Source organism: Prionailurus viverrinus, unplaced genomic scaffold (genome assembly GCF_022837055.1).
Source record: "Prionailurus viverrinus isolate Anna unplaced genomic scaffold, UM_Priviv_1.0 scaffold_35, whole genome shotgun sequence".
NCBI classification, from domain to species: Eukaryota; Metazoa; Chordata; class Mammalia; order Carnivora; family Felidae; genus Prionailurus; species Prionailurus viverrinus.
The window spans coordinates 1,665,097-1,685,315 of record NW_025927605.1 but is presented as its reverse complement, the minus strand read 5'-3'; the positions used below and the strand labels follow the sequence as shown (position 1 = coordinate 1,685,315).

The 20,219-nt window shown below is 51.5% G+C and overlaps 1 protein-coding gene across 1 annotated transcript; it reads right to left on the bottom strand.

Moving 5' to 3' along the window:
* Positions 1-7,715: 7,715 nt before the first annotated feature.
* On the bottom strand, positions 7,716-20,133 carry DUSP3 (dual specificity phosphatase 3). The gene is made up of 4 exons (XM_047845956.1): positions 20,116-20,133; positions 19,176-19,335; positions 16,311-16,537; positions 7,716-11,543 (listed from the first exon to the last, which is right to left on the bottom strand). The coding sequence occupies exons 1-4, from the start codon at positions 20,120-20,122 to the stop codon at positions 11,338-11,340; spliced, it is 600 nt and encodes a 199-aa protein (XP_047701912.1). The 5' UTR covers positions 20,123-20,133; the 3' UTR covers positions 7,716-11,337.
* Positions 20,134-20,219: the final 86 nt, after the last annotated feature.

Below are 20,219 nucleotides of genomic sequence, written 5' to 3'. Positions count from 1 at the left end.
TTGGAGGTGATCTATCTCTCCCAACAGAGCCGGTGGGTGTTGTGAGAAGCCGGCCCTCTGTGCCCCCTCCCCCTGTCTGTGACCCTCCAGCCTCCTTTTCCCTTGCTCTGGAATGTAGACCATTAACCCTATCGTGGCCGGACAGCCGCCTTCTTGCCCTGGATTTGGGAGAGGGCAGTTCCGATGCCCGGATTCCTGAAACTTGGCGCTGTCTGCGCGGGAGCCCCACCTGCTGTCCGGAGCTACAGACCCATCCGCCTGAACCGGAGCCCGTGGGGGGCCCATCCTTGGGACACTCCTGCCACCTGCTGGAGACCGAAGGGGGAGCCAGCGGCCCGAGGATGGCGAAGGATTTCATTTGGCTTCAGGGTTTTATTTGAAACTGAAGTGAGGTGAAAAGAAACAAGAGAAGAATCCAGTGGATTTGAACCGATGAAGTGTGTCCATCCTTTCGAATTCTTCTCTGCCAAGGTATAGCCGTGCTCTCCACGGAACGGCTCACAGATGCCATCGATGCTATGATGCTCATCTGCTTCACTTCCTGCTTATCCAGCTTTATATGTACTCAGTTCAGGAGTGTGTCCTTCTTCAGAGTTAAACCCCTAGGGTTTTCGCTCACTTCTGTTGTGGATACTTTAGGCTATTTCAATGCTCCCCTATCCTCAGTAGGGATGCTATGAATTTCCTCGCCCAAAGCAATTTTTTGAGTTAAACTTTTTGAGATCATTGTAAATGCACATGTACTTATAGGGAATAATACGGAGAAAATTCCATGTACCCTTCAGCCAGTTTCTCTCTGTGGCAACATCTCGCAAAGCTATAGTACAATATCATAACCAGGATACCGACATTGATACAATCCACCAATTTAGTTCAGATTTCCCATTTTACTTGCCTTCTTGTGCGCATGCACACGTGTGCGTGTTTCGGTCCATGTAAATTTATCACACGTGTAAGTTCAAGTATCCATCACAGCTAAGATAATGAATCACTCTGATCACAAAGATCCCTCTCACTGCCTTTTTATAATCACACCTACCTTCTTCCCACGCCCTCCCTCTTCACCCCTAACCCATGGCACCACTAATCTGTTCTCCATTTCTATAATATTGTCATTTCAGAAGCGTTACCTAAATGGAACCAAACAGTATAGAGCCTTTTAGGATTGGCTTTTTTCGCTCCACATAATTCCCTGGAGATTCATCCTGGTTGTTGCATGCTTGTATCAATGCTACATTGCTGGATAATAGTCCACACAGTAATTGAACAGACAAACAAACAAAACTTTGGGGTTATTTCCAGAAGCGAACGCTGGGTCTGAGAGGGTGAGCAGTTGGCTGTGTATTGCAGGGTTGTTCTCCAGAAAACTCAGCCAGGTCCCCGCTCCCACAAGTGACATACCAGTAGGCCTGTGCGTAGGTCAGCCAGGGCTGCTGAAACAAAGTACCACGAAGTGGGTGATACAAACAACACAAATGCATTGTCTCCGGGCGCCTGGGTGGCTCAGTCGGCTAAGCTCTTGATTTCGGCTCAGGTCATGATCTCTCGGTTGGTAGGATTGAGCCCCGAGTCAGGCTCTGTGCTGACCCTGCAGAGCCTGCTTGGGATTCTCTCTTTCTGCTCCTCCCCTGCTCACGCGTGTGCACACGTGCCCTCTTTCTCTTTCTCAAAATTAAAAAACGAAAGAAAAGAAGAAATGCCTTGTCTCACAGTTCTGGAGACTGAAACTGTGAGACCAGTGTTGGAAGGGTTGGTTTCCTTGTGATGGCTGTGATGGGAGAGTCTGCTGCATGCCTTTGCTCTAGCTTCTGGAGCCTCTCCTGGCAATCTTTGGTGTTCCTTGTTCCTTGACTTCTAGAAGCTTCACCCCGATCTCTGTTGTCACCTTCACATGGCGTTCCCCGTGTGTGCTTGTCTGTGTCCTAATTTCCCCCTTTTTTTTAAAAATTTTTTTTTAACATTTAGCCCAGAGCCTGATGCGGGGCTCGAACTCACGGACCGCGAGATCGTGACCTGAGCCGAAGTCGGACACTCAACCGACTGAGCCACCCAGGCGCCCCCTAATTTCCCCTTTTTCATAAGGACATCAGTCATATTAAATTAGGGCCCACCCTAATGACCTCATCTTCTCTAATTACATCTGCAACAAACCTGCTTCCAAATAAAGGTCACGTTCTGATGCACCAGGGGTTAGGATTCACGATATGAAGTTTAGAGGGGGCACAATTCAGCGCATAACAGCATGTGTCTCCACAAGGTGGCCAACACTGGGTTTGGGCTAAACAATTTTTAATTGCATTTAGTAATTTACTCGTTGTAACTAAATTTCTAGCAAGGCTGTTTTTCTTTTTCAAATTTTTTTTTAGTGTTTATTTCTGAGACAGAGAGAGACAGAGCATGAGTGGGGGAGGGGCAGAGAGAGAAGGGGTACACAGAATCTGAAGCAGGCTCCAGGCTCTGAGCTGTCAGCACAGAGCCCGACGCAGGGCTCGAACTCACGGACCGCGAGATCATGACCCGAGCCGAAGCCGGACGCTCAACCGACTGAGCCACCCAGGTGCTCCGCAAGGCTGTTTTCCTATGTGATGATTTGCTGGTTTTCATTTCCACCGAGCTGCCTGTTCATATGCCCACTTGCCAAACATTTAACGAAGCAAGACCTCATCTCCTGCTAGGAGGTGTGGACTGATTCGTGCCCCCCTCCAGGAGCTCCTGTACCAGGGAAAAAAAGAGTTCTTCCGCAAAGAAAGCGGTTAGTGCCACTGAGGAAAGGTGCAGATGCTTTATTTTTTTCTTTAAAGGGACAAAGTGTTATGAGCTTTCAGAGGGGAGAAGAGTCTCTCCCACGTGGGATGGATCAGGGATCCTCACAGGAAGACGAGGCGTTTGGACCACGCTCTGAAGGACAGGCCAAGTTTGGAAAGTAAGCTATGCTCCTTTGAATCCTCAGGATTACAGGATCTTTGATCTGAAAAAACGCTCCAAAGGCATCTAACTCTTTACTTGGTACTCAAGCCACCTGTCTATAATTCATGGGACCTGAGACTTCTTGTTGGCTGCATTTTTACACAGACTTTGCTCCCACAGGTCGGGGTAACATGGGGTCTCTGGCTTCGGAGGGCAATCTGTTTATAGGCAGCTGCCTGCATTGAGGGACGTCCACACCAGCCTGTCTTTATTCACAGCTGAGAGATTGTTTCCTGGAGAGCACAGGGTCTCGGCACAGGTGGAAAGTGGAACCCTTTGACTTGTTCAGTCAGCAGCTTCTGAGGGACAAAGAGGAGAGGGGTCCCAAAGACCATTGTCACTTACCCCCACCCCCTACTCCATGCTTAGAATGGGCCAATGGTTCCCCCAGCCCTTACAGGATGGAACCACCGTGTTCTTTCTGGAAACCAGGACAACCAATTCCAGAACCTCCCCAACGGCCATCCAAACTACCACCCTCTGCCTGGAGGGCCCCTGTCTGAAAACCCTAAAGAAACAAGTATTCGTGACACTTGTTAAAAATGGTAAAGTCAGGGGTGCCAGGCTGGCTCAGTCAGTTAAGCGTCGGACTCCTGATTTCGGCTCAGGTCATGATCTCACGGTTCAGAAGTTCGAGCCCTGCATCAGGCTCTGTGCTGACAGTGCAGAGGCTGCTTGGGATTTTCTCTCTCTCCTTCTCTCTCTGCCTGCCTCTCCCACCCCACTCATGCTCGCCTGGATGGCTCGGTCAGTCGAGCGTCTGACTTTCCGCTCAGGTCATGATCTCGCGGTTCGTGGGTTCGAGCCCCGCGCCGGGCTCTGTGCTGCTAGTTCAGAGCCTGGAGCCTGTTTCGGATTCTGTGTCTCCCTCTCTTTTTGCCCCTCCCTGTTCACACTCATCTCTCTCTCTCTCTCTCTCTCAAAAATAAACAAACATTTTAAAAGGTTAAAAAAAAAAGAGTTCAGGAGAAAATGAGTAAACTCTGGCCAAAGAGAGGTTCTGTCACCCCATGTGTTTGGAGACCGATGTCCCTCTTCCAAGCCCAGCTGCACCTGTCCTCTGCTCTCCATTCTCTTTTCGACTCTTCCCTTCCTCTTCTTTCTGTCCTCCTGCCTCTCAGGGCGGCTGCCCCAGTGCTCCAGTGCATGGAGAACGTTCCACTGGAAGGCCGTTTAGCTCATGGGCTTGCAGACCAGATCTCTCAAAACCTCGCATTTCCATAGGGATGTCTTAACGTTTTAGTGTATGTGCTGCCGAAGAGAGCACTTAAGGTTTTAAAAATATGTACATTTCAATTATTTAAAAATATAATAAAGGCATATTGATCATACATGGTGTGTATCTGCTTTTAATGAACTGGAGACGCCCCCCCCCATTCATTGTGTTGCTCTAGGTTAACTCATTCTAGTGTAGACTGCCAAAATCGAATCTTTGCGTTTGAACTTCTTATGAGTCATCAATTCAGAAGGCCATGACTCAGAGACTGCCTTTCTAAAAATTAGGCTTGGGCTGCCACCCCCATAAAATAATCTTTTTTTAGGGGTGTCTGGGTGACTCATTCAGTTGGTTAAGCATCCGACTTCAGCTCAGGTCATGATCTCGCAGTCCGTGAGTTCGAGCCCCGCGTCAGGCTCTGTGCCGACAGCTCAGAGCCTGGAGCCTGTTTCAGATTCTGTGTCTCCCTCTTTCTCTCTGACCCTCCCCCGTTCATGCTGTCTCTCCCTGTCTCAAAAATAAATAAATGCTAAAAAAAATTAAAAACAAATAATAATCTTGGGGCGCCTGAGTGGCGCAGTCGGTTAAGCGTCCGACTTCAGCCAGGTCATGATCTCGCGGTCCGTGAGTTCGAGCCCCGAATCGGGCTCTGGGCTGATGGCTCAGAGCCTGGAGCCTGTTTCCGATTCTGTGTCTCCCTCTCTCTCTGCCCCTCCCCCGTTCATGCTCTGTCTCTCTCTGTCCCAAAAATAAATAAACTTTGAAAAAAAAAATTGAAAAAAAAAAAATAATAATCTTTTTTTAAAAAGAAGTAATCTTGGGACGCCTGGGTGGCTCAGTCGGTTAAGTGTCCGACTTCAGCTCAGGTCATGATCTCGCAGTCTGTGGGTTCGAGCCCCGCGTCGGGCTCTGTGCTGACAGCTCAGAGCCTGGAACCTGCTTCAGATTCTGTGTCTCCCTCTTTCTCTGACCCTCCCCTGTTCATGCTGTCTCAAAAATAAATAAAATGTTAAAAAAAAAAATTTAAAAAAAAAGTTATCTCTACATTCAACATGGGGCTTGAACTCGTGACCCTGAGACCAAGAGTCCCATGCTCCACCGATTGAACCAGCCAGGCATCCCCTCGGGCCCCCATGAAATTGTACGGGCAAGTACAGAACAATCCTCCTTAGCTCTGAGTATGGGGATGTGCTTGACACTGTGCCACCACGAGAGATGACAGAAATTAACAGGATATAAAGCAGATAAATTGCAACTGCCACTCACCTCATTTCGACATTCTGTGCTCCTTAAAGCAGCCTGGACCTTTAAAATAAGAGTACAGAGGGGCGCCTGGGTGGCGCAGTCGGTTAAGCGTCCTACTTCAGCCAGGTCACGATCTCGTGGTCCGTGAGTTCAAGCCCCGCGTCGGGCTCTGTGCTGACAGCTCAGAGCCTGGAGCCTGTTTTGGATTCTGTGTCTCCCTCTCTCTCTGCCCCTCCCCCGTTCATGCTCTGTCTCTGTCTCAAAAATAAATAAACGTTAAAAAAATTTTTTTTTAAATAAAATAAAATAAGAGTACAGAAACCACCGTATACCATACACAGTGGAATGCTATGTAGCAGTAAAATGAATGCTACTGTAAGAAACAATTGTCCGTTAAGCAAAAAAAGCCAAGTGCAGAACATTTTCTATGGAATCTCTCCGTACACACACATGTGCCTGGGATTTTCCTAGCAGGATATACTTCTTAAGAGTGGCTTCCTCGGAGAGGAGGGATTAAAAGTTTGGGGGTAGGAGACACTTTCTGTGATAAGCCTTTTGTATTGCTTGAATTTATACCATGTATATATAGCATTAGCTTTTCAATGAAAAGGTGTTTTTTTTTTTAATTTTTTTTTTCAACGTTTATTTATTTTTGGGACAGAGAGAGACAGAGCATGAACGGGGGAGGTGCAGAGAGAGAGGGAGACACAGAATCGGAAACAGGCTCCAGGCTCTGAGCCATCAGCCCAGAGCCCGACGCGGGGCTCGAACTCACGGACCGCGAGATCGTGACCTGGCTGAAGTCGGACGCTCAACCGACTGCGCCACCCAGGCGCCCCAATGAAAAGGTTTTTAAACTTATATTTTAAGAAACACTTTTCCCAGTCTCCTAGATTAGTGTTTGGCCCTAAAATCCTATGTAAAGATATAAAGATTATACTTGTCCAAAGAGACTGGACAAATAACGAGCTGGTCTAGGTTGCCTCTGCTACGGGGAACGAGAGATGAAAAAGGTTTTTTTCTGTCATGGAGAAAAGGCACCCAACTCTTGAGGTTTTTATTCGGAGAAAAAGAAAAAAAGCCAATGTTTATCATAAGGGAGATAAAAGCTAATGGTGGAGTCCAAGGCGTCTGAGGGCGGGGCCAGGTTTGGGGACTGCCCATTTGCAGGACCCCCCAAACCCTAAAAATGCCACCCAGTCATCTTCACGTGAGGCTACCTAGAGACTGTCACCCCCAGTCTCCTACTGTCTTGGGAACATAGATCTACCACCCTCATTTGGGATGGGCCACTCTAGTCAAGAATATTCCAGTCAATTATCCCTCACAACAGCTGCAATTTTTAGAAATTAAATAAATAAAAAGATTATTCCTATCACAGGAAATTTCTGGTACAGGGAAGATGTTTAATAAATATCTACTGCATAGGGCACCTGGGTGGCTCAGTCAGTTGAGTGTGCAACTCTTTTTTTTTTTTTTTTTTTAATTTTTTTTTTTCCAACGTTTATTTATTTTTGGGACAGAGAGAGACAGAGCATGAACGGGGGAGGGGCAGAGAGAGAGGGAGACACAGAATCGGAAACAGGCTCCAGGCTCTGAGCCATCAGCCCAGAGCCTGACACGGGGCTCGAACTCACGGACTGTGAGATCGTGACCTGGCTGAAGTCGGACACTTAACCGACTGCGCCACCCAGGCACCCCTTTTTTTTTTTTTAATTTTTTTTTTTTGTGCAACTCTTTTTTTATGTTTATTTATTTTTGAGAGAGACAGTAAGAGCACAAGCGGGGGGGTGGGGGGCAGAGAGACAGGGAGACGCAGAATCCGAAGCAGGCTCCAGGCTCTGAGCTGTCAGCACAGAGACCCACGCAGGGCTCAAACCCACGAACCGTGAGATCTTGACCTGAGCCGAAGTCAGACGCTTAACTGACTGAGCCACCAGGTGCCCTGGAGTGTCCAACTCTTGATTTCAGCTCAGGTCATGATCTCGAGGCGATTTGGGCTCTTTGCTGACAGTGCGGAACCTGCTTGGGATTCTTTCTCTCCCTCTCTCTCTCTCTGCCCCTCCACCCTGCTCGTTCTCTCTCTCTCTCTCTCTCTCTCTCTCAAAATAAATAAATAAACATTTAAAAATAACGAAATAAATACCTACTGCATAAATACAATCATGGAAATGAGAACTAGTTCAGGAGGGCTAATTTTTAGATGATGCTTATTTTGAAAAGTTAGAAAAAGCAAACAGAAGAGCAGGGAAGAAAATCAGCTGTGGTAAGAAGGACAAAAAGACCATTTCTATGTAATGTAAGACATTTATTTTGGTTACAGTTAGTGTTTTAACACTGATTTGTGATACAACAGACGTTAAGCTTACTTTCCTTTAAAACCGATTTAATACCTTCCCCTTTTCTGCCCAGAAAATTCACGCTTTCACAATCAAATCACCCTAACAGCTGGCAGGAGGTAAGTTAAGCTTCCGACGGATCTGCTCTCTCAACCGGAGAGGGTTTCTATTTCCAATCAGGATAAAACCTTGACTTGGAAAGACCAACACTGTTTGTTGGCTCTTCGGTGATTCCTGACACCGGTTTTACGACAGAAAATTTCCTGCGAGGAAAGTTCGTATCTTCATATTATAAGATCAGTGCTTATTTTAATTAAAACATTAGCATCTTAACATTAACTTGTGACACAAAAGGCACCAACTTTCCTTTTCAAACCATCCATCACCATGGGTGGAGCACAGTGCCACCTGCTGGTCATGTTATTACATACCCTATAATTTCCAGGTGGTGGTAAATTCCAGGTGGGGGTTCTCAGAGAACCCTACAGTGTCAGGGCCAAAGGGACCTTAGAGGTCTTCTAGATGGGCCCCCTTCTTTGACAGATGGGTGGTTTCTGCTCTCCAGATAACTCAGAGTGGCAGGGAAACAGACCAGCCTGTGGAAAGCGTACTGCTTTAGATTTGAGAAGAAAGCCATTTGGTGCTCTAATTCGACCTATGTGAGGGTCTGCTAGTCAAAGAAGGGATCAGGTCAGGGGAGGGGGTAAGGGCACCCTGAGTTCCTATTCCACCATTTCCCAGGGGTAGAGAGCTGTCCAGAAACAGCTTCCACTCACAGCTGGGCATATGCTGGCTCTTACACAAATAAGAGTTTTATTTTACTCAAAAATTAGGAGCTAAATCTCATGAAGTAAATACGGGGTTTCTGGGACTAAAGACTACCAAGAAATCCCAAATTATCAGCATAAAAGTAGCCCCAGAGTAAAGGCAGTAATTTTCTCAATGGCCTTTTCTCCCTCATGCCCCCACAAAAAGGCCTTCGAGAGGTCTGGTTAACTAGCCTAAGTAGCTGTGGCCGTCCTGTGGGGTGACCACTGCCTAAGTGTGGGAGGGGGAACCCTGGCCCCCCAGCCCCAGAGCCTCTTCTGGAAGCAGAGCAGAAAGCTCCAACTTAGGGGTGCTACATGTTTCCTGGAGGAAGAGCCACACATTCTAACCGAATCGGGGACCCACGTTTTACTTCCGTTTCCTGGAGCAGGGATGGGTTTGTACCGACTCCCTCCCGCCCGCGTGCAGACCCCCCTGGGCAGTACAGCTTGAACCACCGTGCTCCATCCAGAGCACCGACTGGCTCTTGTGCACACAGGCTGGGTCAAGGGCATGGTCAGGGCACCTGGGCACTCCCAGGGAGCTCCTGTCTTGGGGGAGGAGGGTAGCAGGAGACAAAGAATTCAGCTTCAGGGAGCAGCAAACGTCCAAGTCTTGCCTTGGCTCTGCCTTAAGAGGCCGGGACAGCCTGGGGGCCATGCCCTCCCCCAGTGTGAACCCCAGCTCCTTTTTCTTAAAAAAGGTAACCATACATGAAGAAGCTCTACCAACTTGATCGGGTTACTGAAAGGATCAAGTTAGATTACGTGGGACAGTGCTCTGGAAACCGTGAGGTGAGGTACACAGGTTAGAGAGGATGGCCGTTTCACTTAGGTGGGTCTACGTGGGCAGTCCGGTATCTGGAAAAAACGACAGACCCTAGTTTGTCCAGGGTGACTGTGGTCACAGAGAAAAGGGACCATGCAGCAACAGAGGTCACGACACCCATGAGGCCCTGCGGCACCCTGCTTCTCCTTGTCTGGCCGGACGTTCCGGACGTTCCCGGTCAACTCTTGAAAAAGGCGCATTCCCCGCCTCGACAGGTCAATGCTGCCAGAATTCAAATTTAAAACGGAATTTTTAACTACTCAACAAAAGTCCTGGATTTTTCCCTTCAGGCCTTCTGGGAGCTTGATACACCCACCAGAACAACACCCTGCACACGTCTGGTGCTCAAAAAAAAAAAAAAAAACAAGTTTAATTCCACCAACTTTTATAGACCTCTACGTGCTAGGACCTGGGGGTGTGGCTGAGGGCCACCTCTCTGCTGGCAGGGAACCTGGAGAGACAGGAACGCCTCACTTTCCACGGTGACGGTCATGGAAAGTCCTAACAAGACCGTGTTCGAAACACGGTGACGGTCATGGAAAGTCCTAACAAGACCGTGTTCGAAACAAAACTCCTATATTCTGACAAGCGTGTGCACGCGTGTGCTAGTGCGTTCCGACATCATCCTTACAAAGTCCTAAAAAAGGCTGTTCCTGTTTGTGGTTTGCTCTACCAGCAGTGAAGGCTCCATTTGGACGCGCCGCCGTGTTTCATTTCTGCCTGGCTGAGTCATTTTTGCTCCCGGGGCCCCAGGCTCGCTCCTGGCATCACAGAGCCGTTAAGAACTACCTACAAGCGGGCACGGTGAGGAGCCACTCGTCCATCCTCTGCCTGTGTTTCTGAGACACACACCCCCCGACACACCCACACACCCACACTGTAATTGGCCAACTTCCTCCCGTCCTTGGAATAGCAACCGAGACAAGAAAGCAGTTAGCACGAGAGGCTGGCGCTGGCCAACACGGTCATTCAGGACAAACCCTTTGTAATTCTTCAAATGGTGGGGTTTTTAAATAGGCTGGAACTTCAACACTCTGTTTTCTAAAAAAATAAAAATAAAAAAAATAAAAATAAAAATAAAAATAAAAATAAAAATAAAATAAAACCATGCCCAAGGCATCGCGCTTCTAACAGACCAAGCGACCTGAGAGCAGTCCAAGGGGAACATTTCAAAGCAGGGGATTCTGAACGCAAGCCTTCCAACGATTCGCATCTTAAAAACTATTGACTTAGGGGAGTCCTCCAGGGGGAATCTGTTTGCCCCTCCGAGGGCCTCTTCGTTTAGGTATCTTTAATCCTAAGGAAATAATTACAATGCAGTCTCTTCATGGGAATTTCCACCCGCTAACAACTGATGGCTTCTCCAGGCCAGTTCAGACCTCACGATGGGCCTCTGCCTCTGACCAAGGTGCGGACAGCTAGGAGGAGCAGGGGGAGACAGGCATGGTGGAGGGAGAGGAGCCTGCGTTTGCATAGTTCCCTTACAGGGCTCGAGGTGCGGGGGTCCCCGCTCAGGAGAGGCCCCGGGGGTGGATGGTAGGGAGCAGGGGGGAGGGAGGCGGGGGGCAACGGAGGTCAGGAGGGACCCCTGTGGGCATCTCGAGCCTTACACTTGCAGGGACCTCCTGCCTTTGGTCATCGGGGAGAAGGACACATGCCACACGCCTTCCCCCTCTGCGCCCCCACCTCAGGGAGGGGACATCATAAACTGCAGGCACAGGACACACACCAGGGAGCAAGAACGCCCTCCTTAGCAAGCTTCTTTATATGCTCCCCAGGGGGAAAGTGGCCCAGGGCTGTGTTGGGACAGACTTGTGGGCGAGTGCCTGGTGATGCTAGGAGCAGGGTGCACTGTGTTTCCTAAACATGGTGGCTTGGGACACCTCAACCGGGGGCTCCCCTGTCTGCCTCTAGAGAAGAGGCGGCGGGAGTGCCCTAGAGTTTCAATTTCCCCTCCTTGACCAGTCTGTCATTGAGCTGGCAGAGCTGAGCCAGGAAACCATCGTTGGGGCCGATCTCACGGTTCTGCCTCACGACGCTCAGCGCAGACTTGACATCCATTTTCTGGCGCAACATGAGGTACGCGATGACTAGGGTTGGGGAGCGGCTGTAACCTTCCCGGCAGTGGACAAGCACCCGGCCTGTAAGAAACAGGGACACGTGAGCTGGAGCTGGGGCCATCCAATCACAGAAGACCCTAGTCAAAACTCTCCTGGGGGCACCTGGGTGGCTCAGTGGGTTAAAGGGTCTGACTCTGGATTTCGGCTCAGGTTATGATCTCAAGATTCTTTTTTTTTTTTTTTTTAACGTCTATTTAATCTTGAGAGAGAGAGAGAGAGAGAGAGACAGAGCGTGAGTGGAGGAGGGGCAGAGAGGGAGACAGAATCCAAATCGGGACGTGGGGCCCAAACTCATGAAGCATGAGAGTATGACCTGAGCCAAAGTCAGACGCTTAACCGACTGAGCCACCCAGGCACCCCTGATCTCACGATTCTCGAGATTGAGCCCCGCATCAGGCCCTGTGCGGACAGCACGGAGCCTGCTTGGGATTCTCGCCCTCCCCCTCTCTCTGCCCCCTCCCCTGCTTGTGCTCTCTCTGAAAATAAATAAATAAACATTTTAAAAAGTGAAAACCAAAACCAAAAAAAAAAAAAAAAAAAAACCCTTCCGGGGAAATGCAAACGAAAAGTAGAGTAAGAAGCCATTGTGTACCCACCAGAATGACTCAGTGAAAAAGACGGAAAACACAAGGCGTCAGTCAGGCTGGGGAGCAGCAGGACTTCTATCTGTGGCTGCGGAGGGGGCTGTGCGTTAGCACAGCACGCCAGCAAACTGTGGGGCAGTATGTGCTCAGCCTGGACACACGCGGCCCCTACGGCCGGGCGGGAACGTGCGCACACGTCCACCAAAAGACACCAGAACATTCACAAGGCAGCGCCCGTCACCATAATCCCCGCTGGCAACTCCCAAAGGCCCACCAACGGTAGAAGAGATAAAGTACTGAGAACGAACACCAGAAACAACACAGATGAAACACACACAGGGCATCTGGGACCCCATGGAGCAGGGGAGCGGGCAAACTGCTCTGTGCTATCAGAAGTCTGGATGGTAGTGATGGGGGGACTGGGAGGGAACACGTGGCGGGCTTTCTAGGGTGCTGGCGGTGCCCTGTTTTCGGATCCGGGGGCTGATACGTGGGTGTGCGCGGCGCACTGATCCACACGCCTGTGATACGGGCGCTTCTCCACATGAAACTGCTATTTCAATCAAGGGCAGAACACGGAAACAACCCAAATGCCCGTCAACAGGTGAATGGACAAACCGGTACATCCATATGTTGGAAGACTACTCGGCATCAACAAGGAGCGAATTGTTGATACTTGCAGCAAGAGGGATGGAATACCCAACAATTACGCTGAGTGAAAAAGGCCAGGCCAAAAGAGCGTACATGTAATTCCATTTATACGGAAGTCTACGAAACGTATACTCAAGTCTGGTGACAAAAAGCAGACCAGTGGTTGGAAGGTGGAGAGGGGCAGAGCGGAGAGGTCACGAGGGCATATGAGGAAACTCCAGGCAGCGGGGGAGGGGATGGATGTGCTCACGATCTTGTTTGTGGTGATGGTTTCACAAGTGCATCCGTATGTCAAAACTTCAAATGGTAGGTTTTAAATATGTGTGATTTACCGAATGTCAATTATACCTCGACAGAATGGTTTAAAAGATAAAAGAAACATGCATGTCAACTACAAACACAAAGACAAAAATATCAAAACACACCCAGGGCACTTGGGTGGCTCAGGGGTTGAGCATCTAACTCTTGATTTTTGGCTCTGGTCACGATTTCACGGTTTGGTTTGTGAGTTCGAGCCCCACGTCCATCCGGCTCTGCACTGACAGTACAGAGCCTGCTTGGGATTCTCTCTCTCTCTCCCTCTCTCTCTCTCTGCCCCTCCTCAGCTCGTGCATGCGTGTGCACGCGCTCTCCCTCTCTCAACATAAATAAACCTAAAAATAATAATAATAATAAACCACACCAACAAAAAACACCCTCTCATGGCCCTTCAAATGGCCCACGAGGCCCTACTAAAGCTGGCCCCCCACGCCCAACGCCGTCTCCCCCTATCCCGTTATTACCGTGATTAACGCTATTAACGCTATGACCTATCTAACCCCACGACGCCTCAATTTCCTCATCTGGGTTAAGAGCACCCATTGCATGATGTTGTTAGGGGACTGAAGGAAATGACATATAAAGCCCTTAGGCTAGAGGGGCGCCTGGGTGGCTCGGCCGGTTAGGTGTCCGACTTTGGCTCAGGTCATGATCTCGAGACTCGTGGGTTCGAGTCCCACACCGGGCTCTGTGCTGACAGCTCAGAGCCTGGAGCCTGCTTCAGATCCTGGCTCTCCCTCTCTCCCACTCACACTCTGTCTCTGTTTCTCAAAAATGAATAAACATTAAAAAAAAAAAATATTTTAAGCCCTTAGGCTAGAGCCTGGCACCTGTAAACACCCAATAAATAACTATCATCTGGCATCAGGAGTCCTCTAGTGGTACCTAGTATCTTCCACTATGGCAGCCCAGCTCTATGTCACTGTTGGCCTTGCACAGATCTACCCCTCCTCTGCCAGACTGTGAGTTCCTTGAGGGCAAGGCCTATGGGGTATTGGTTTCTGGATGCCCAACCATCCCTAGTATGCACTGGTGTTCGATGAGTATTTGCTGACTAGCCAAGTAAATGATTAGCCACTAATACATGTAGACTGCCATTACTTTGAAGGAAAGCGGCTGGTCCAGAGTCAAACATAGTCTCTTCTGTTCCCATCACCCCACCCCCAAAACATGACTCTATTTCCCCAGTGCCTCCCAAGCAGGAAGGGGGAGGCCTCCACTTTCCTGTCCATTCACTCTCCGGCCAGTGTACCCAAAGTCCGCAGAGTGGGGGAACTCCCATCCATGCCCCGACCCTGGCAAGGGGACCATCTGCACAGAGGCTTCTTCACCACCTGGAACAGACTCAGAAGCCCAAGACGCACAGAACCAATGGGGAAGAGGAGGGCTCGACTCCCATCCTTCCAGGCCCCACCCAGACGCCATCCTCCTCCTCCGTAAAGCCTCCTTTGATCTTCCTGGCTGGAAACGACGGCTTCCTCCTCTGAGCACTCCTGGCTGTTCCCACTTCTCCAAAGTGATGGACACCTGGTTCCCCTGAGCCCTGCACACTGTTGGAGGCCAGTGCATTTCTGTTGACTCACTCGGCCAATCAACCCCAGAAGCATTTACACTTGGCATTAGAGTCCTTGGAATTCGTTTTTGTCACTCACTCGGTAATTATTTACAGCGTTGTCTGCTATGTGCCGCATACTACACCAGGGGCTGGGGAGACAGACAGGGGGACCCAGTGACCCAGCCTGAGGGCAGGCTTCATGGAAGAGAGAACACTGTGCCCAGCGCTAAAACGCAAGGTGGAGTTTGCCAGAGGACAGGGTAGGGAGAGGCAGAGAGAAATTTCCAGACTCAGCCCACGTGGGCTCCTGCCAAGGCAGGAGGTCACAAGAAGTCAAGCTATGTTCCTAGTTGTATGGAAAGAGGAAACAAAGTCAGAAAGCTCTAAGCTCCCCGAGTGGATGACCAATCCATATACAAGATGAGCAAAACGCACTCCCTTACCTGTGCCCCTTGTTGTCATCTACACAAGAACTCAGTACAGCCGAAGCCGGGGTTGGGGGACACAGGAGACCACGAAGGGCCTGACAGTGAAGTCTGCAGATTCCCTGCGTGATAACACTTCCCTCCTCAGCCCCAGATACGCCCTAATCAGCATCTGGTACAAACTGGTCATTGGAAATCGTTCCGGGGCGGAGGCCAGGCACAAGAAGCATTATGTAGTAGAGACAGCCTAGAATCAGGGGGACGAGGCTGACCGTGCCTTAATGGGGGAGGGGGGGGCACTTCTCCTGAGAAGGTTGTGGGGAGGGGAGGAAGAGGCTGGGGGAAGCAGCTTGAAGGTAAAGGCAGCTGCTGAGAGAAGTAAGCTAAAAGCAGAAAGGGCAAGAGGCCCAGCCTGCTCAGCTGACGTCTGCCTTCTGCCTTCTAGGATTTCCCCCAGGGACACCTTCCCTGACTGCCAGTTCCTCACCAGTTCTGCTTCAGTCTAAGGTTTGGGAGCATTTAGAAAGTAGCTGGAAGACGTGGCCCATGGGCCACAGCTTGCTGAGCACCAGCCTAAGCCAGTCACGGCTGCCCCCATTCCTCTGGCCAGGCATTCACGTAAGCCAAGTCCAGCCAGCGAGATGTGAGGGGAACCCTACCGAGGAGTTTCTGAGGACCATTGACCATTCTACTTGCTCTTAAAAAAGGGAAGGGGAGGGGAGGGGAGGGGACGGGAGGGGAGGGGAGGGGAGGGGAGGGGAGGAGAGGGGAGGGGAGGGAAAAGAAAACACATGAGAAAGAGATGGCTGCCTCGTCTTTCGCTGCACTTTGTCCTGCTGGGATGTGGTGACTGGGTCTGCCACTGCCGTGGTGGGACCACTAGGGGACTGTCCAGCACGGAGGGCGGCAGGAGAGAGAGAGGAGAAACACCTTGTCCTGATGCCACCACTGAGCTGCTGAATCAACCGGCCCCAGAGCTCCTTCACCTCAGGACTTCTTACCACGGAAGATAAACTGTTATTACTGAAGCTATTTGAATTGGGGGCATGTGGGGAGTGGCTGGAAATGAACTCTCAGCCAAAGTCAACTCAAACACAAGGACCCCAGGGCTGCCACCCGGTGAAAGGTTTGTACATCTTGTGTAATGTAGCGCCACTTGATAGGTTCCAAGAGGAAGCCCACTGCGGGCCTCTTTTCCAGAAAAAAATCCAGTCAACGTTGCCTTGCACTGTTTCCTGGGAGGCAGGTGCCTTACCGTTCTTTTGAGCCAAGGCCTGGTCAATGAAGTCTGCAGCCCTTTCAAAGTAGGCGCTGAGGTTGAACTCCTGCGTGTCATTGGCTTTGATGCCCAGGTAGGTGATGCCGGAGTCCTTGTAGAAGTTGGCGTTGGTGTTGACGTGCATGAAGGACCTGCCCTCAGCAGCGTTCAGAACATGGGTGATGCCTAGTTTCTGCAGCTTGGGGATGTCTTGAGCCACCGACCTGGACAGAAGAGAGTAGCAGGGAATGATTAACTGACCCAGTGGCAGCCCCAGGGGGAGGAAGACAGAGAAGATTCTAAGTCTCTTGGCAAAGCAAGGAACCCTCCACGCTCGGCCCCTGCCAGCTTCTCCCCATCTTATGACCCACCTCCCTCACGCCAGCCGTATCTAATTACCGGCAGCTTCCCCAAATAGACTGGGTGGTTTCATACCCGTGTTGTTCCCGCTCTGGAATGCCGTCCTCTAGCTTCTCCATGGACACACACCCTCTCATTTTTCACCACCCTCTGCAGTATGTCCCGGTCACCCCTCCATTCCATCTGGCATCGTGTTCCCTATGCTGAGGCGGTGGTAGAGCCCAGTGGCTAAAAATGGGCTCCAGAGCCGGGCTGCCTGGGCTGAGTCCAGCTCTGAGACTCACCAGCCAGGTTAACCTTGAGCAAGTCCCTTAACCTTTTTGGGACTCCAGCTTCCCCGTCTGTAAAATGGGGATATGGGGATGGTAACGGCAGCTACCCCCGGGGGGTTGTCATTGAGTGTTAAATGTGCTATTGTGTAGACAGAGCCTGACGCTGAGGACAGTGCTATTCTAACGCCTGATGGTGCTTATTTGTTTTGACGGGCAGGCTGTGAGCTCCTGGAGGGAATGACCACGTCTGCTTCGGGTCTGCATGCCTCTCACCTGCTATGGCACCTGGCACATAGTAGGTGCCGAATAACTATGCAGTGAATCAGTGAAAAAGAAGGAAATCGGCACCACCTAGGCAGCCGGATCCCTCCTTGGATTATAAATCCAATCCCTCCTTGGATTATAAAGCACGGCAGCCCCGCCAGTCCCCCAGAGGGACCCTTTCCGCCACAGACCACCAACCACGGTTCTGAAGCTCTCTCGGGTGAGGAAGCACTTGGGGACCAAGTGGCGCCAACAGAACTCTGGGGGTTACAAAACATTTGATCTGAATAGTCAAAGGGCTCCTTTATTTCATCTCACAACAACATCCCAATTCAGACAGCAGTGTATACTTTACAGAAATGCCTTCTCCTACAGGATCCTGTTTGCCTATCACAGCAGCCTGTTAGGAAGCAAGGACTCGGCTTAGACTCGGGCCCAACAGGACAGCGGAAGGATGTGCTTGCGCTCACATGGGCTGCTTGGAGGCAGAGCCGGGAGGAGACCTGACGCCAGCTCTGTTCTGTCTTCCCCTCACTCTGCCTGTCATGTCCACATCAACTGCAACTCCTGAGTTCTAGAAAACAAGGCTCATACAGGATCCTCTCTGCCCTGTGAACCCTGATTTGGTTAAGGGGCTCCCACCATGCGGGAGCACCCCCCCTCCCTCACACACACACACACCCGTGGCCAAGTCGAAGCCAGATTCACTAACTGGGCAGGGGATGTGTTTTCTACAGTGGCCGTCAGCACTTGCCAGTCTGGCTACCACCAGACATCCACAACCTAGGTTTTCACTTGATAAGTGGTGGCAGCCGAATGTGCCAAACTGCCCAAGACAGCGGGTCCCAAGGGTGCCAAGGCCACTTGCTGCTTGGGTTGACTGGACAGGGGGCTGGCTTTCCTCAGAACTCTGCAATTACTGAGCCCTCTGGCTGAGGCTCTGGGACTGTTTTAGCTTGTCCCTGCTCACCATACTGCACACGGTTGTATTGTAAGGCAGTGGTTGATGAAAACAAACAACTCTGAAGGTGAACTCCCATTCACCTCCCTTCTCTATTACTTGACATTCAACAAATTTACCATTATCATTAACATCCCTATGAATGCGCATTATACAGTGCCTGACACACAGTAAGTGCTCAATATGGTGAATGAATAAATGCAATGGAGGAGACGGTCCCCCATGAAGGTGGGACCTGCCTTATGGACCCCTTTTGGCCCCGCGATGATCCCCGTTTTTGTGGCACTCCTTAGGGTAAGCAGCAGTCCTGTAGTACAGGACAGGGGGTACAGACATGAACAAGACTTTGACCCTGTCCTCACAATCCCTCAACCACTCTGGGCCACCACTTCCCCCTGGGTAAAAGGAGAGAAGAGAGTTAGTTCTGGGTTTCCAACACGCAGACCCTGGCCCACAGAGCTCAGGGCGTTGGTTAATCAAACCCTATGGGCAAGGCAGGAAAAGGAGCGAGGAAACCCCGGCCCCGCTCTCCGGATCCCACATTCCTTGATCAGGCCTGCCCAGCCGGGAAACTTCCACGCCCGATTTGTGACGTCAGCCCGTTGCCATGGCAGCGAAGGCAGACATTCCGCGGTGACCTCACTGCAGAGCCAGGCAGCTGTCACATGACGCGCGGGCTGGAGACCGGCCGGGTGACTGAGGGCCACCTGTTAAGTGATCACGGTAGCCCGACCCCGCCCAAAGCCGAGCCCCTAGCGGGTAACGGCTGCGGGCCGGACGCCGCGCTGGCCGAGCGCCCCGGGCTCCGTGCCCCCCGCGAGGGGGAGGACCTCGTGGGGCCGGGGCGGGGTCTAGCCCCTCCGCCCCCACGCACGGGGGCGGGCGGCGACTCCAGCCCCCTCTGTGTTCCCGGACGGCGACCACGCCCCGAACCCCCCCGTCCCCACGCCCGCGACGCCCCCACCCCGGCTTTCGGGTGGGCGGGGCGCCCCAGCGGCGACTCACGCGTTGCCCACGTAGATCCTGGGGGTGACCTCGTTGCAAGGCTGGCTCGGCAGGCTGTAGCAGCCGCTGCCGTCCGAGAGCAGGTCGTTGAGATCCTGCACCGAGAGCTCGAACGGGCCCGACATGGCGGCGGCCGGGCCCAGCACGCCCGGGCAGCAGCCTGCGAGGGGAGAGCCGCCGGGTCAGCTGGGCGGGGGCTCGCGAGCCGGGACCCGCCCCGTCCCGCCCCGGAGGCGGGCCCGCCGGGCGCGGGAAAAGGCGGAGCGCGGGCGGCCGACGCGCCCCGCTCCCCGCGAGAAGGCGCACCGCTGGGGTCGCGCGGACGCTCGGAGGCCCCTAGGCACGTGCCCCGGCGGAAATGGCGCCGCCCGTGTGGGGGGGGGGGGAAGGGGTCTTCGGCCCACCCGCGGCCTTTTCTGTACCATTATCCACTGGGAAGTGCAGTGGCTTCATTGGACTAAACTCGGGACGCAATAAATGTTCCTATTGACCAGGCTCCGCTTGACACCGCAGGTGTCGCTTAGTTTTGCAGGATTACCGGGACACCAGGGTTGGGCTTGTGACCTCTGACTGCCTGGTGCGGGACCAGCAGCCCAGACCTCGCCCCGGGAGCTGGTCCGAAAGGCAGAATCTGCGCCCCAGCCCAGACTTGCCGAATAAGAATGTGCCTTTTACAGCACACACTCCCTTCCCCCGCCGCGATTCCTACAAAGGTTAGAGTTTGAGCAGCACAACCCTGAGGCACGTTTCTTCCAACAGTTATGGAGACCCAGCATCGTGCCCAAAAGCTTGGGTTCTGCGCAGCCAGACTTGGCATTCTGGCGCTGGTCTCTCTGAACCTGTTGGCTATTTAAAAAAAAAAAAAAAAAAAAAAAAAAAAGGATACTATTGATGTGGGAAACAAAGACAAAAGGAAAAGTTAAATTTCCCTGCTACTCACAGCCCATTGATCAGTCCTTGAAACAGGCAGAGTGACCTTCCTCTGGGAGCTCAGCTGTCTCCACGTTGATACTTTGCTAAGGGCAAAAGGGAATCTTAGCTTAA

Coding starts and splice junctions, on each gene's coding strand:
- DUSP3 (XM_047845956.1), bottom strand. Junction 16,538..19,175: donor AGGATCTACGTGGGCAACGC/GTGAGTCGCCGC, acceptor TCTTCTGTCCAG/GTCGGTGGCTCAAGACATCC. Junction 11,544..16,310: donor GGCCTTGGCTCAAAAGAACG/GTAAGGCACCTG, acceptor TGTTTCTTACAG/GCCGGGTGCTTGTCCACTGC.